Source organism: Mycosarcoma maydis, chromosome 17 (genome assembly GCF_000328475.2).
Source record: "Mycosarcoma maydis chromosome 17, whole genome shotgun sequence".
Classification (NCBI taxonomy): domain Eukaryota; kingdom Fungi; phylum Basidiomycota; class Ustilaginomycetes; order Ustilaginales; genus Mycosarcoma; species Mycosarcoma maydis.
The window spans coordinates 155351-171331 of record NC_026494.1 but is presented as its reverse complement, the minus strand read 5'-3'; the positions used below and the strand labels follow the sequence as shown (position 1 = coordinate 171331).

At 54.8% G+C, this 15981-nt stretch overlaps 6 protein-coding genes across 6 annotated transcripts in view; 4 read left to right on the top strand and 2 right to left on the bottom strand.

Moving 5' to 3' along the window:
* The window catches only part of UMAG_15017 (uncharacterized protein), a gene marked incomplete at both ends in the record, with an annotated part of 3744 nt that extends 1596 nt beyond the window's left edge, over positions 1-2148 (top strand). Inside the window, one exon of the mRNA XM_011393483.1 lies at positions 1-2148. Within this exon, the coding sequence (XP_011391785.1) occupies positions 1-2148 (2148 nt within the window).
* A 751-nt stretch (positions 2149-2899) lies between these two features.
* On the top strand, positions 2900-3358 carry UMAG_10685 (putative multiprotein bridging factor mediates GCN4-dependent transcriptional activation; the record flags this gene model as incomplete). Its single annotated transcript, XM_011393435.1, has 1 exon — positions 2900-3358. The coding sequence occupies one exon, from the start codon at positions 2900-2902 to the stop codon at positions 3356-3358; it is 459 nt and encodes a 152-aa protein (XP_011391737.1).
* A 198-nt stretch (positions 3359-3556) lies between these two features.
* Positions 3557-6112, bottom strand: UMAG_04755 (uncharacterized protein; the record flags this gene model as incomplete). The annotated part of the gene is made up of 1 exon (XM_011393330.1): positions 3557-6112. The coding sequence occupies one exon, from the start codon at positions 6110-6112 to the stop codon at positions 3557-3559; it is 2556 nt and encodes an 851-aa protein (XP_011391632.1).
* A 1500-nt stretch (positions 6113-7612) lies between these two features.
* Positions 7613-9982, top strand: UMAG_10684 (uncharacterized protein; the record flags this gene model as incomplete). Its single annotated transcript, XM_011393434.1, has 1 exon — positions 7613-9982. The coding sequence occupies one exon, from the start codon at positions 7613-7615 to the stop codon at positions 9980-9982; it is 2370 nt and encodes a 789-aa protein (XP_011391736.1).
* Positions 9983-10396: 414 nt separating this feature from the next.
* UMAG_10683 (putative ATP-dependent RNA helicase) lies at positions 10397-12253 on the top strand (the record flags this gene model as incomplete). The annotated part of the gene is made up of 1 exon (XM_011393433.1): positions 10397-12253. The coding sequence occupies one exon, from the start codon at positions 10397-10399 to the stop codon at positions 12251-12253; it is 1857 nt and encodes a 618-aa protein (XP_011391735.1).
* A 220-nt stretch (positions 12254-12473) lies between these two features.
* UMAG_04753 (uncharacterized protein) lies at positions 12474-15794 on the bottom strand (the record flags this gene model as incomplete). The annotated part of the gene is made up of 1 exon (XM_011393329.1): positions 12474-15794. The coding sequence occupies one exon, from the start codon at positions 15792-15794 to the stop codon at positions 12474-12476; it is 3321 nt and encodes a 1106-aa protein (XP_011391631.1).
* Positions 15795-15981: the final 187 nt, after the last annotated feature.

Here is a 15981-nt window from a genome sequence, read left to right as displayed (position 1 = left end):
GATCCTTGGGCCGCTTTGCTCCCTCCCGACGCTCAAATCCGTTCGTATGCTGTCTGCGCTTGCTACAACCGTGCCAAGGCGCGTCCGTGCATCATGTTTTTCATCGCTTTCACCGACGAGGCCTGCTTCGACCAGCAGGAGCGCTATTTCGTCGAGAGCGCGATGCAGATCTCGCTCGGCAGCCTATTGCGTCAAAAGCTTTCCGAGGTCGACTTCTTCCAAGCCGAGTTTCTCAGACACGTTCAGCACAACCTCCGTACACCCCTTCACGGTGCTCTCGGTGCGGTCGAGTACCTTCGAGCCGCTATCAGCAACGACAACGACGACGATGCCATCAAAATCGACTTGTCGGCAGACGGTGTCCTTGCCACCCTACTCGAGTCAATCTCGCTGTCGGGCCTCACACTCAATTCCTACATCGACGACCTGCTCAGCTTCCAGAATCTGTCCGGCGTCAAAACGGCCGGCGCGCATCCTCCTAGACGCGTTGCAGTTGATCTCGTCAAAATCGTCGAGTCGGTTGCGGATGAGGAATGGGAATTTGCGCAGCGTCTCGACTTGCAGTCGCGTCATCTCGAAACTGACGCAGGCAAACTCGCTCATGGCCCGCTCTACGGTATGGAGCTCATTATCAAGGCATCTCCCGAAGTGCGCGATTGCGAGTGGGTCGTCGATGTGAAATCGCTTCAAGACGTGGTGCGCAAAGTGGTGTCGAATGCAATCCGGTTCACAAGACAGGGCTACGTCGAAATTTCAATTCGTCTCGCAGCTCCGGGTGCTTTGGACGACGTCGACTTTGACATTGCTGACGACTTTGTTGCAGTAGAGATCGAGGTATCTGATACAGGCGTCGGCATGACCAAAGAATTCTGCACGAATCAGCTCACGCGACCATTCAGCAAGGGCGATTCGTTCCGTGATGGCATTGGTCTCGGTATGACGATCGTCTCGTCCACTCTGCAAAAGCATGGCGGAAAGCTCTTGGTCGCCTCCGAGATCAACTTGGGGACGCGCGTCACCATGTGGATGCCTCTCCAGCGTGGTCCGTCACAGCACGGTCGCAATGGCTCGACATCCAGTGCCTCCGGATCCAGATTTGCGGTTTCAAAACTGGCCTACTATGGACTTGAAACAAGGGGATTGCGTCGCCTGGCCAACGCCATGTGCGAGCACTTTGCTTTCACGGGTGGCATCCAGCTCACGCACGACCTCAGCGAGGCTGACTGCATCGTGTTGCCAGAGCGTGCGACCGCATCGCTGGATGAGGGTGACAAGCCTCTCCTGTCGCAAGTCAAGCCGACAGCTCGATTTGTCGTCATCAGCTCGTCGCACATTGTTGTCGAGAAGGGCATTGAGAAGTTGGATGGACGTTCGGTGATGCCTCTGCCCATGCCGCATGGCCCCAGTGCGCTGCGACTCGTCGAGACGTTTCTGTCGGACGAGGAGCCACCGATGATCCGCACAGCCAACCCTGTGCGTACCCACAATCAACAGCGCGTCAGTGTCACTGAGCTCGGCATCCCTGCTAGCGCGCGTCGTATCTCCGGACATCGTCACAGCGTCTCCGCCTCGTCGGTGTCGACGGACGCGAAGAGGGTAAACGGAGTCGCAATTCACAGCGACGGTGCTGCTGGTACGGCTGGTGCTGCTCAGCCGCAAATCACGGTAAAGCCAGCTAGTAGGACTCCGGCACCGATCAACACATCGGCGTCTGCGCTTGACAAGAACGAGTTCCGCGTGCTCGTCGTAGAAGACAATCCGATCAATATGCGACTGCTCACCACGCTCTGCAAGCGGCTCGACATCCGGTACGAGGAGGCGCACGATGGTGCCGAGGCTGTGGCGAAATTCATCTCGTTCCGTCCGTCGGTGGTTTTGCTGGACATCTCGCTTCCGATTCAGGATGGATTTGAAGCGTGTGCACAGATGCGTGCGCATGGGCATTCGTCGTTTATTGTCGCAGTCACAGCGTTGAGTTCCGACGAGGACAAGATGCGCGGAATCGAATCTTGCGGCATGGACGCTTGGATGACCAAGCCGGTCTCACCGCGCCAGTTGAAGGGCGATCTGGAGGCGTGGAGGGGCAACTTTCAGGCAGCAAACGCGCTCCGCACGACTCCGGATGCACTCGCGATAAACCGCTTCTGAACGCACGCACGCGCAAGCTTGGCTCGGACGCTTGTTGTACTTCACGCTTCTCTCACTTTGGTCGCTTCACGCGTGGTGGCACATGTTGCGTTCGTCAAGCGTGTCTGTCTCGCGTCTTTGACCGACCGCGCTGTTTTGGTACGCTTTCTTCGCTCCTCTGGCTCCTCTGGCGTCCAGGTACATGCTCGCATACTCGCATTCGTTCGCCTCGTCCGCTCAGTTGCGATGCGCTCCCTTTTTTATTGCTCTATCTCTTGCTCGGGGTTTCATATGTCACCGGTATTTCTGTTTTGCCAATGCCACAGTCGTGAGTGGACTCATGTGCCTTGGTCACATGCACATTGTACGTTCCGGTTCGTGTTGATGTGGATTCATGGTTGTGTTTTTTAAGGCCGAGCAACGTGGCAACGTAGAAACATGCGTGATGGCCAGCGGAAACACTCAAAGTGTTAGAGCGTAGAATGGGATGATTTTCGAAAATGCGGATTCGCGTGTTCGCAGTCGTGAGTGACGAGTTGGAAAGCGAAAGAAAGGCGTGGAAGTGAGAAGCGAATGACGTAAGCTGATTAGCGCGGTGGAGGGAATTTGGAGGGAGAGTGTGTTGGGCCAAGGCGAGAGAGGCAGGGTTGAGAGATGACACGGGCAAGACAGGCGACGGCGGATTGCGGATGACTACCAACACGTAGCGGAATCTTTGGATCGGTGTGATTGAACGCAAGTAACGATAACGAGCAAGAGGAACAAGAGCAACATGTCTAACACGGATTGGGATTCAAAGACAGTGATTGGGCGCGGAGTACGAGCGGGCGGCACTGGAACTGGCTCCAACGCACCGTCCGCCTACGATCGCGCCAAACAGGTGGGTGCAATCACTGAAAACGATCGCAAAGTGACTGCTGGCACGAACAAAGCACATCTAGGCACAGATCATCAACGGATCGCCAAACTCGACCGCGAAAACGAAGTGGCGCCACCACCCAAAGTCGCGCCCACCGTAGGCAAGACCATCGCACAGAAACGCCAGGAAAAAGCGCTCACCCAAAAAGACCTCGCCACCAAAATCAACGAGAAACCCCAAGTCGTCCAAGACTACGAGTCCGGAAAGGCCATCCCCAACCCGCAAATCCTCGCCAAACTCGAACGAGCCCTCGCCGTCAAATTGAGAGGAAAGGACATAGGCTCCCCCCTAGCTGGCCCAAAGAAGAAGTAACCATTCCAAACGTCAAAGTCTACACCCCTCCCAAACAGTACGCTTGTACAGCATACGCATTCGCCCGCGCTGATGCTCGCAATCCCATATCTCGCCCACCACAGTCCCTGAATCTCACGTACACAGTCTGACACAACCCCTGCAAATCCAATCGCGCACGTTCCCATTGCCAGAATCACATCACTCACAGACTCACAACTACGACCTTGAATTCGTGCCTGAGACGCTTTGCACCTTGCCATCCAAACCCGGCATAGCATCATGTGAAACACTCGCCGCCGCGTCTTGTCGCTCATCCCCACACCCTCCCGCTCGGAAATATGGATTTTCATCCTCGCCAGCCGACCGTGTGCGCCGTGCGCACACGTCGGCAGCCGCGCACGGCGTTTCGTTGATCTCGTGGCGCGGACTCTCGAACGTCGGTTGATCGGGCAACAGTTTCGGATGAGCTTTCGATTTCTTCTCGCCCAACGACGCCGCTCGTTCTTGCAGAGTCTTGATTCGACGTCGCAGCGAGTCACCCTCGTCGGTGTGTTGCTTGCAAGTCGCATCCTTGTGAGCTGCTGCGCCGGGAGCCGGCGCCAAGCCCGAACACCGTTCCTGCCGATGCTCCAGCATCATATCCGAGAGCTGGCATGCGATGGCATCGTCAGGCCGCACCGTGTCCGCAGTATACGTGCCATGACCGTCCGTACCTCGATCGCTCGCATGGACGCTCACGCTCCAACAAGGCCTTGATGTCGTCTGCGTGTCCATCTCGCACTCGCCAAAACAAAAGCCGCCCTCGGAAGTGCGCGAAGCAACCACCTCAACGTTGGCGCTGTGTGGCGATTCCATGGTGATCACCGGCAGACTTGTGCTCTGTTGTTGCGTATCGAGCTTGTGCAACGTCGAGACGGGTCCGGATCGATTGCGTTTCAAAGGTCCATTGCTGTCAGGCTCTTCTGGCGGCAGCTCGAAAGTCTGCAGCTGGGGCGATTCAAACATGACGGCCGCTGCTTTCTGGAGCGCCTGTGCTTCGTCCGCTTGCTTGTTCTCGTTTGCGCCGTGTGCATCGCTCAGTTGCGTGTCTTGCGAGGCGGGCGTAGGTGTCTCCTCCTTGATGGTGGCAACATCACTCACCAAGCTCTTTGCGGCGGTATCACCACCAAGTGAGCTGTCCTTGGTGTTGGATCGGCTAGTCTTGGCAGGGCTGCAACTAGAACTGGGGAACCAACTGCGGTCGTTTCCGCTGCTGTCATTGTTACTGCTGCCACCGGAGGTGGATCGCAGTGTCTCTTTGCGAGCACGTTGCAAAGATCCACCTTTCCTGAAACGAGAAATGGCGCGCGCAAAGGTGAAGATGTTGGTGATCTTGCAAATGGCGCAGTCGAGGTCCTCGTCGGTAATCTCTGAGACCACAGCCTGGAGGTTATCTTCCTTGGACAACAAGATGCCCTCCTCGACAGCGCGTGTCCAAGGATGCTGACGCATCTCGGGGACGGTGATTCGCTTTGCGGGATCCTTGGTGAACATCCTCTGCAGCAAGTCCTTGAGATCATTCGAGAGGTGATCCGGATATTCGGGCTCGTCGTTCTTGATCGACTCGTACATCTCGTAGAAGTTGTCCTTGTTGAAGGGGAGGTGACCGACGACCATGCAGTAGAGCGTGACACCGAACGACCAAACGTCGTCCGACTTGCCGTGGTATTCGGCATGGCCAGCAGTGCAGAGCTCGGGACTCATGAACGCAGGACTGCCCGCCGACTTTTGCATGGTATCGTCGCCCGGTTTCAGAAACATCTCGGATACGCCAAAGTCGACGATCTTGCATGTCTTGCGATTGTCGCTCAAGAGGATGTTGTCGGGCTTGATGTCGCGATGGACAATCTCGTTCTCGTGCAGGTACTCTATGCCCATGAGGATTTGAACAAAGTAGAGCCTTGCGACGTCTTCGGGTAGAGGCTCGGTTTTCTCGTTGGGCTTGACATCGATGACGGTGCCGTCGGGGCAGTATTCGAAGACCATGTAGAGGTTGTCCTTGGCGGGATCGTCAAGGACCTCAAAGAGCTGAACCACATGCGGATGATGGAGCTTTTTGAGGATGGCGATCTCGTGACGGATAAGGCTGAGTGGATCGTTGGCCTCGTTTTGATCGTCCTGATCAGGACCCGGCCCTCCCTTGGTGGGATCGGTACGATTGGCAGGATGTGGTCGTGCATTACTTCGGGCAGATTTGCGCAAACGTTCGGCACGGTGTGTCTTGCGTAGGCGAGTCTTGCCGAACTCTTTGACGGCAAACTTGACGTCGGGCTCTTCGGTAAGCACAGCTTTACGCACGATACCATAGGCGCCCCTTCCGATGGTATCGGTGATGGTGTACTGGTTGATTACGGTGGATCCATCTTCGAGATCTTTGCTCTTCGCATCGAGGGTTTCGCGATAGTCGTGGGAAGACGATCGGGTCATGGACCGAGATAATGTGCGTTCGTGCGGAGCTCCCGATACTCCCAGCGAGGAATTTGCGCTCGCGTGAGGATGGGAATGATGGTGACCACTATGCGAGTGACTGTGATGATGTGAGTGCAAGCTAGATTGTGCGGAGGTGTCCGAGGACGCTGAAAGCGTATCTTTGCGGTGCGGTGTTGACTCACTCGGGTCAGCCGAAGCTTGATGGGTAGTTCGAGATGCTGATGCCTTGGCCTTGAGTCTCTGCTCCATGAACGATGGCAGCTGGTCGTCGGCTTCGGGCGAGCCGGATAGAAATTGTGACATTTTGCAGTGCTGAGCTTTATGGCCAAGAGCGATTGCGACGGAGTGAGCGTGTGTTTCAATCGCGGATCAACCCGGTGGAAGCAACGCCAGGAACGATGCGATTCACCACAAATGCGTGCACCTGTATACCTTCAAGATATTGAACCAGACGTGTCGACCAGGCGTCACAAATGTGAGCGTGCTGGAGGTGAAAGGAAGAGATGACGACGCCCGTGTCTGGAATGATAATCACGATTACCACCTCGAGGGGAAAGTGCGATGAATTGTAGTCGAGAGTAAACAGGCGAGAAGCAGTCACGAATGTCCGCAGCTGAGAAGCGGTAGCCTGGTCGAAACGGCCAACGCTTGCGATCCGTGATTCACGATTGGTGATGGTGAAAGAGATTTCTGCACAGGCACAGTCGTGACACGTCCGCAGCACAGCAGCTTAGGTGCGTCGGGGTTGATACCAAGATGCTCAACTAAGGTTAAGTCAACTTAGCTGCAGCAAGCTGCATCGGCTGCGAGTGGGTTCGGGCCATGCAATCGTGATTTCCCGAAGCCGCATCAACACAATAAATCTCAGCCTAATCGTGAATCGTGAATGTTAGCAATCGTGAATCACAGAATAACTATGTAAAGGGCACTGAAACGTGCACTACGTGCACAAGGTGAAATCGTGAATTGTGAATCGGGCGTAAGGCGTGAGTAAATCATCAAGACTACTTTGGCTGCGATCCTACATCTATCCACGTGAATCGGAGTCCTTCATTTTGCACACCGTAGCTGGCAGCTCCAATGGCACCTTCAGTGGTCTCGCGCTCTTCCAGGTTCTGCCTGATGGACCTATCAGAGCTTTTCTTGACGGCAGCAGAGCCAAACAACAAGCATAGGTGGACGACAGCTCAAAGTCAGGGCCATGATCATCGTCATGGTCGATTCAATTCGAATCTGAACGGTAGCATCTGATGGCGATCTCTGCTTCTTCGGCTCTGACAGGGTTCGCTCATGCATGCACGACCTAGTTCCAGGCCCATCTTGACGGCACAGACTCACCCTGAGTATCTTATTCACGATTAGTAATATAATAGATGTGAGAGCAGCAGAGTCAGTCGTGAGTCTGTGAGTGTCACGCGTAATTCGTGATAAGTGTTAAGTTAACTTAGGCCTTCGTGCTTCTCGCTTCGTACCGTGTACAGTCACGCGTGTTTCGGATTCACAATCAAGAATCCACGATTCTCCACCAGCGAGCCGCCACCAAACTGAGCATGGCTCTACTTCCACTCCTTCGTCCATCCGATCTTCCTACAACGAACCGGTTGACCGCCCAGGCTCCATCTCCGACGTCTGCGCGTGTCTGTTCGTGCGACTTTCACGCGCTCCTTCAAGCGACCATTATGGCGGCTAACTTCGACGCAAGGCCACATGTAAAAAGCCGCAGCGTCGTCTCGGTGGCAGGCGGTGAGACCTAGCTTCGATTCGAGAACCGACTTTATGGCCTCTGTTGTATCGCTTTCAATCATGGACCGTCTACTCGCCGACGAGACCATATTGCGAATCTTCAGCTTCCTCGCTGCAGCCGATCTCGCTCGCATGCAGCTGGTCAGCAAGCATCTTCGTACCTTGGCTCAGGATCGTCATCTCTGGAAACGCTTGTTCTACTTCACCTTCGTGCAGCCACTCAACGGCGCCTCGAGCAGCTCTCATGTCTCAATCCTACCTACTCTCCGAGAACTCAGATCGCTTCTTTTGCATCAGAACCTTCTGTCGGGCAAGCATGTCACTGGTGACGGCAGCCGACCAATACACCGCCTACCCAGCCGCTACTACAGCCCATCGTCGCACTTAATGCCATCCTTCGAAGCGGGTGAAGATGTCAGTCGGACCTTGTCGTCACTTCTTTTTGATAGACTTGGTTTGAAGGAGTTCTCGGATCACCATTTGCTGGATTGGGAGCAAATCTTCCGTGTCTCCACCAACTGGCAACGAGGCAAGTTCACCGTCTCCGAACTGCTCACCTCTGATCCACGAACCACATCTGGATTGGAGCCACACTTGCCGCGTTCATTTCCACATACGATCGTCAGGGTATCGAATCGCTTCATCTTGACCGCAACCTCCATTCAAGACGAACATCACATCGCTTTGCCGACCATCTCCATCTATTCGTCAGATCCGGATCTAGCCTCTCAGACTTCACCCCCACACGCTCTCAGCCATATTTCTAGTGATTTGCATAGAAACCCCCCAGCCTTGCGCTTCACCTCGCCAGGCTTGCAAAGCTTCCTGGCATCAAGCTCGTCCCATGCACAGGCTCTGATCACCGAGATTGCTGTTGACACCGCCACCGCTGCAGATAATACGCCTCCCATTACATCGGGACACCGAAAGCGCAAGCTCACACCATCCGAGCAGACGCTCTCAAATTCGGTCTCCAGAATTGTGGTTGCCTACTCGACCGGCCACATCAGCCTCTTCTCTTTGTACCCCTTGGGCGGCTCAATCTCTTTCATCGAGGATGTGTTCTATAAACCCAAGTCAACTGCATCAGAAGGTTATATCACCATGGCAGCCCTTCACACTCCTGCTCTCGTGCTGTGCTCATCCAAGTTTGACCTAGCTTTCTACCAGATCAGCAACGCTTCGGCTACACGGCTTAGTCTTGTCCATAGCCTTTCGAGCTACCGATGCTCCTCGCCGGCGTCTTTATGCCTGAGAAAGCTTCCACTTCATCATGCATCTAAACGCCCTGAAAGGCCTTCCTCAGTTTGTTCGGCCGACCGTCAAACTTCCGATGATCACGCTGACGATGCAGCCTTTCGAGTGACTCTCGCCTACTCGACGCCCAGCTATCCCTCGTCTTGGAGTGTTTCAGTACAGGAACTCGTCGTTCGCCTCAACCTCGATCCAGCAGCGACGTCTACATCACAAATCACCAGGCGACACGCCACAGCAAAGCGCCCCTTTCGACCCACTCCGATCGATCCGAGGGGGCGTTTTATGCTCGGAAGGCACCACAGCTCGTCACCACATGCATCCTGCGAAGCTTGGATGCAAAGCCTGACCGCGCAATCGCTATCTGGGCCGTCAGCCAGCAGATCTACGAGCCTGACCTACGATGATCCTTTCGTGGTCCTCGGAGCCAGCGACAATCTTGTCGAAGTATATGAGCTGCTGGGTGCGACAACTATATTTCGACGAGGTGTTGATGATTTGCATGCACAGACACCTGCGTCTCGCTCGGCGACGGCCACCTCGTCTTCGCCGAGGCAAACCCTTCGACTCGTGCATCGCCACAGTCTGCACGGGCATACGGGCAGCGTACATAGCGTGGCGCTCGAAGACGGACGTTGTGTTAGCGGCGGAGCAGATGGCAGCGTTATGGTTTGGAACCTCGGTGACCGGTCCAATGAAACCGACTCGATTGCTAGCGCGATGCGTCATGTTCGGGCCGAGGCGCGTGGCTTTGAGCGCCAGAATCACGCCAACGACTTTATAGCAAGATCGGCCAACTCTGCCTTTAACGATGAGGGGGAGGAGGAGGAGGAGGAGGAGGAGGAGGAGGAGGAGACCGCTACTGACATATCGCATGTACTCACCTTGCGATCGCCGACCGCCGTGGAGGAGCTGGTCGCGCTTGGCTTGGACGCGGAGGCAGGCCATGCTGAAGCTGTCAATGCTCGCCCTTTCGGTACTTCCCTTGGTCACATTGTTAGAAGCCGCCTCCTCGATCGACAAGCTCGGAGCGTGGTCCGTTGGGTCTCGACTGCATTCGACAAGATCGTCAGCATCGTCGCGTATACAGACGCGACGTCAAGCTCTGCTGCTGCAGACGATTTCGCGGGCGCACAGCGTCCTCTTGAAAGGGTGCAGGTGTGGAGCTTTAGTTGAGCCGGGCTGGCGTTACGATTTGTATTTGTATCGCACTAGTTGTATCTGCAATGTAGCATACTCATCGATCTCGCCCCCCAGAACTTGATTGCCTCGTGATCATCTCGCCACTTGCAGCGTTGGCATCTGAGATTAGAGTCACCCAGTCACGAGTCGTGAGTCACAGATGCCAGGAGTCGTGAGTGTGGCACATGTTCAAAAGTGGTAGATGTTAAATCTGGACGAATTCGCGGAAGTCGGAAAGGAAGAGTCGGGAGTTGCTCCACTCTGTGCCAAATTTTTCGAAGGTTCGCGCAAAAAGGTCATGAGGTGACTTGCGTGTTCAGCTAACTTGTTTTCGTCAATGACACCACACCCTCTCTACACTTACGTCCACGCTGCACTGTATTCTATCCAAGATCCGAGGCACATAAGATGGACATTTTTCGAAAGCTAGCTGGCGGAGGCGCTCGCTTCGACAAGAAACGTTTTCAAAACGATCTCAAGATCTTCGGAGGCGCCGCTGACGAGCAAGCTTCCACTTTGACGCCGAGCAGCGCCGCTTCATCGAGCAACGTATCTGGTAGTAAGAGGAAGCGGACAGATGGGTCTGCTGTAGCTGGAAATGATGGAAAGGGCGCGAGTGGGGCTAAGGTGATTGTGCCGGACGGATTGGACTTTTTTGGCTCGGCGGCGAAGACTAAATCTACTACGTCGGCGGCTGAGCGCGAGGAAAGGCAGAGCAGGAAGGATGGGAAGCGCAAAGCGGACGAAAAGCTCGGTTCGGATATGGATGATGATGACGAAGAAGAAAGGCATACGGATGAAGCACCTGTGACGAAAGCATCGTTGAGCGGATTCCTCAAGCTAAACAAGATCAAACTCAAAGGAACCGATGTGCCACTGCCGATGGCGTCGTGGTCAGAGCTAGAAGCACGCTTCAACGTCGCGTCTTGGCTACGCACCAACCTGGAAAAGTGCGGATGGGCGGTTCCTACAGCAATTCAGAAGGGTACCATGCCTGTGCTACTCGCCAATCGCGATCTTCTGGCCGGAGCACCAACAGGATCCGGTAAAACACTCGCCTTTCTCCTGCCACTCATCCACCACCTTCGTACGCCTTGCAGGAAGGAGCATTTCCGAGCTGTGATCGTCTCGCCCACGCGCGAACTCGCACAACAGATCTACGACCAGCTTCGTCGCCTCAGCGAAGGACAAAATTTCCGCATCTGCGTACTCACCTCGACGTCTGACGCCACCGCTGTGGCCAACTCGTCCTCGGCGGATGCAAGCAAACGCAAAAAGTACGATGTGCTCATCACGACGCCTCTGCGACTGGTTCATGCGATCGAAAAGGAGCAAGTCGAGCTGAGCAACGTGCGGCACTTGGTGCTGGATGAAGCAGATCGGTTGTTGGAAGATGGATTCTTGCAGCAGACAGATTCCATCTTGGCGGCATGTTCGCATCCACAATTACGCAAAGCGTTGTTCTCAGCAACACTGCCAGCGGGCGTCGAAGAGATGGCCAAGACTTTTATGATCGACGAATGTCGTGTCATCGTCGGCACCAAAGATTCGGCCACCGAAACCATCCAACAGGAACTGCAATTCGTCGGTTCCGAAGATGGCAAGCTCCACGCTTTGCGATCATTGATCCTGCAGGGAGGTCTCAAACCTCCTGTGCTGCTCTTTGTACAGTCGATCGAACGAGCGAAAGATCTGTTCCACGAGCTCGTCTACGACGGTCTACACGTCGACGTGATCCACTCGGAGCGACCCAAACTGCAGCGCGAGCGCGTCATCAGCGCCTTCAAGCGTGGCGACATATGGGTATTGATCTGCACAGAACTTATGGCTCGCGGTATCGATTTCAAGGGTGTTCAACTCGTCATCAATTACGACTTCCCGCAATCGGTGCAGTCGTACATCCATCGAATCGGCCGAACAGGAAGGGCGGGCAAGCAAGGCCGAGCCATCACATACTTTACAAAAGAGGACGCTCCCCATCTGAAGACGGTCGTCAATGTGATGAGGCAAAGCGGATGCGAGGTGCCAGAGTGGATGCTCGCCTTGAAGAACCCAGGCAAAAAGGACAGGAAGAGCTTGAAGAACAACGCGCCAGAGAGAAAGCACATCAGGACAAGCGCAGCGAGCAGTGTGGGCAGGAGACAGGCGAATAAGCGCAAGGAGATGATCGCTGCTAGCAAGAGGAGAAAGTTGGCAGAGCGAGAGGACAACGACAAGGGCAAAGCCAAGGAGAAGGTCAAGTCAAAGGAGCAGCATGAGGCGTGAGAAGCGCTTGAATGGAACAATTCTCCACATAAGTTAACGTTAGTTAGCTTTGTTCTTAGAGGGGCGATACAATCGAATCGTCCTAGACCGCTCGATTCGGGGTGACTACAAGCTAGAGACGATGAATGTACCACATACCTGTGCGATTCCAGATTTGTGTCAAAGCGGTTGCAAAGAACTCGTGTGAGGAACTGTGCTAACTTTAATGGCCGCCTCGGTTTCAGTAGTCATCGTCGCCGTCGCCGTCGCTGTCCATATCCATCTCGTCCTCGGCACCGTCTGCGAGTCCGTCCATTTGCTGAACAATCATCTGCACCGTCCTCCTGACCACCTGCAAGCCTTCCTTCACTACCTCGAGCAATGGCGCCATCTTATGCTTGAGCCCCCTTTCCTCGCCCAAGATCAGCTTGCTCTGTGCCCTAGCATCCAACTTTGTGTTCAAAAACAACAGCAATCCTCGACACAAATCCACACTGCCACCAACCAGATTACCCTGGACCAACTTGGCGAGCTTATCCTGCTTGAGCTCGGCTGTCACGGTGGCAAGGTGGAGCGTCTTGGCAGCGGATTTGGACTGGACCGAAAGGACGAGGTGGATGAGCAGCAGACCGAGGAATTGGGCGGGGCGCGGTTGGAGGAGTGTGAAATCGACCGGTTTCAACGCTTGGAGCGACAGGCAGTCTTTCGAGATCCACCATGCATATGCTTGCGCCAGGTTGCCGATTCGACGAGGATCGACCTTGTTCTGCTCGTCCTCGGCGGTGGCGGTGGCGGTGGTGTCGAACAAGGCCGCCGCAAACTTCTCGCCTCCCACCTGGGTTTGACCGATGTCGCGTAGGAAATCCCAGAGGCAGTATTGCAATGTAATGCGCATGCTGTGTTGGTTGCGACAGATCTCCTGGCCGATCAGCGTATAGTACGGGTTGTAGGTGGATTCAGACCCTACACAGTGCACGAGCACGCGGATAACTTCGCGTCGTTGCACGTCGTTCAGCTTGAGCATCAACACGTTCTCGGCAGCTTGGCGGTAGTCTTCGGCGGTGAGGAGCGTGATGAAGACGGTGCGGCGCGCGTCGGTGTTCATCCCTTGCGATCGGGCTAATTCCAACAACTGTGCTTGCTGCGTGTCTTGCTGAGTCGAACACGTCGCCTCGGAAGAGGATTGGATCGCGGATGCGCGCGCATTCATCGGTAGCAACTTGGTCAGCCCCGCTGCATCTGACTGATCCACTTGACCCGTCCATGCAGCACCCACCAGCCACCACTTTCCTTTCTTATCCGCGTCCTCGAGATCCTTCAACCCGATCCGCAGAGCTTCGTACGACCGCACTGTGCGCTTCTTCCCCATCCCACCCAGGAACTTTTTCATTCGTGTCAAAAGTTGGCCGGTTGCACTGTTGGGATTCGACGCGTCATTCGCCCCCGATTTGCTGGACGTCTTTTTCTGCAAATCCGTCATACGCTCCAGCATGAACTTGGTACGGGTCGACGCGGTGGTCGACGCAACGCGCGATTGAGTGAGCGAAATGATCGATTTCAAAGAGCTGGGGTCGTCAGATCGAAGCTGAAATCCGCAAGAACGGATGGTTTTCAGCAACAGTTCTATGTCCACCTCCGTTACACCTCGTCGATCCTTTGCTGCGCGCGTTGCATCATCGTCGGGTGCGGTACCGGGCTGTTGACCGAGAAACATGCGAATGAGGTCGTAGATGAGCGGGCACGCCACTACGTGCAAGTTGTACAATTCGCAAGCCAAGACTGTCAGGTTGAGGCATTCTTTCCCCTTGACGTCCTCTTCCGCATCCTGTTGCTTTCCTGCATCGCCATCCTCGTTCAGCGCGTTGTAGTGCTTGGTGAGCTCCTCGACGAGACGCGTGATGAAGAAAGCAGCAAACTCTACCCCAACCACTTTGTGCAGCGCAGCGACGAGCGCAGCATGCAAGATGACAAACGTGTCGACGAGGTTGGAGCGAGAGGTGATCGTGTCGAGAATAAGCTGGGTGACGGTCGAAGTGACGTGCGCGCGCGGGTGGGTTCGGTAGATTGTTTCGTACTCGGTGAGGATTGTATCGATGTTGGCGTCACCGAGACGGTTGAGTAGGCCTTGAACTTGACGTCGCAGCTTTTGGGTGGTGATAGGGTCCATTTCAACGTCTGTAACGCCAGGTCCCGAGGAGGGTTTCGAGGGGGAAGCAGCGGAGGAGGATTCAGCAGCGAGCTTGGCGCGTAAAGCTGGTGGGATGTATTTCGTTGTTGTGGTGGTGGCAACAGCAGTGGTGGTCAAGGCAGTGATAGGCTTTGATGAGCCTACGGATGCCGGTGCATCGCCAGAGATGAGGGCGCGTGCCTCTTCAGCCTCTGAATCGTCTGAATCACCGTCACCACTTTCAGTGTTCTCGTTTCCGCTACTGGCATCTTCCTCTACTTGGTCATCGTCCTGGTCACCCTCCTCGTCCGTGGTCGCCATCGCAGCATCCCAGTTGCTGAAGTCGTCCTCGTCGTTGGAATCGAAATCATACATTCCTTCAACTTCGTTCGAACTAGACTCCTGATCTTGTCCGTCTTCGCTCGCATCTTCTGCGTCACTCTCACTCTCCTCGCTCGCACTACTATCTTCCTCTTCATCCTGGCTAGCAGTCGCCTCTTGCAGTCCAGAGTCATCGCTGCTCCCCTCATCGGTATCCTCTTCATCCTCACTATTGCTTTCATCATACATGCCAACCTGGAAGCGATCCAAGTCATCCAAGAAATCATCCAAATCATCTCTTACCACGTCCTTGCCCTCCCTGCTCTTTCCAAGGCTGTATTCGAGCCAACGGATCTCATCCTCCTCTTCCTTCTCCTGCTGACTCATTTGTCGTCTGCTCTTCTTCTTGCCTCCAGCAAGAGCATCTGTTGTGTTTGCTTTGCCCTTTGACGAGAACGATGGACCTTCCTCTGCGCGTCTGAGCATCTTTTCGAGAGCAGTTGGCTTTTCAGATGAGCTCTTTCTCTTTGCTGGCTTAACCACCTCAATCTCGCCGGTGAAGGGGTTGAGTCGTGTCTTTTGTTCGATGGGTTCGGCTTGTTCAACGGGCTGTTTTCGAGAGTTTTTGGTTCTCTTGATCGCTTTCAGCATTTCTTCCGGCTGTTTCTCTGACTTTCTCTTCTGTTGAGGCTTTGTAGGAGAGGTTTGCAGCTGACTTGATGGAGAGAAGTGTGAGGAAGCACCGTCTCTCGTGTTGGAATGACGATGCTTGTTTGGTTGAGGAGCAGAACCTTGATGTGAATGTTGTTGCTGCTGCTGCTGCTGCTGCTCCTTCTCTTGATTGCGCAGAGACTTAATCGGGCCCCTCGTGGCACCCTTTGGTGCACCATGAAGTGCACTCTGTGGTGTACCTATCGCTCTGAGTTGAGGCTTTCCGGGACCATTACGTGGATTGAACCGGTTGGCGCGGTCGTGACGCTTGCGTGCAGAGGGAGCTGGCAGGCCGAGCTCATCGCGGAGAGCTGCAGGAAGGGTCGTTGTGTTGCGCGACTTTGTGCGAGGATCAAAAGGCATGTTTGCAACAGAAATCGACTGCCTTGATACAGCTCAGGCTGAGTAGATTGTGGAAAAAGAAGAGCAAGTGTGAGTCACGAGTAGTGAGTGGTGAGTGGCGGTAGCCTTTCTCAAATTTTGTTTCACGGCTCGGAACTCGGAACCACAAAAACAGCCTTCAAGTAGAAAGCACCAAGGTGCAGCTCAA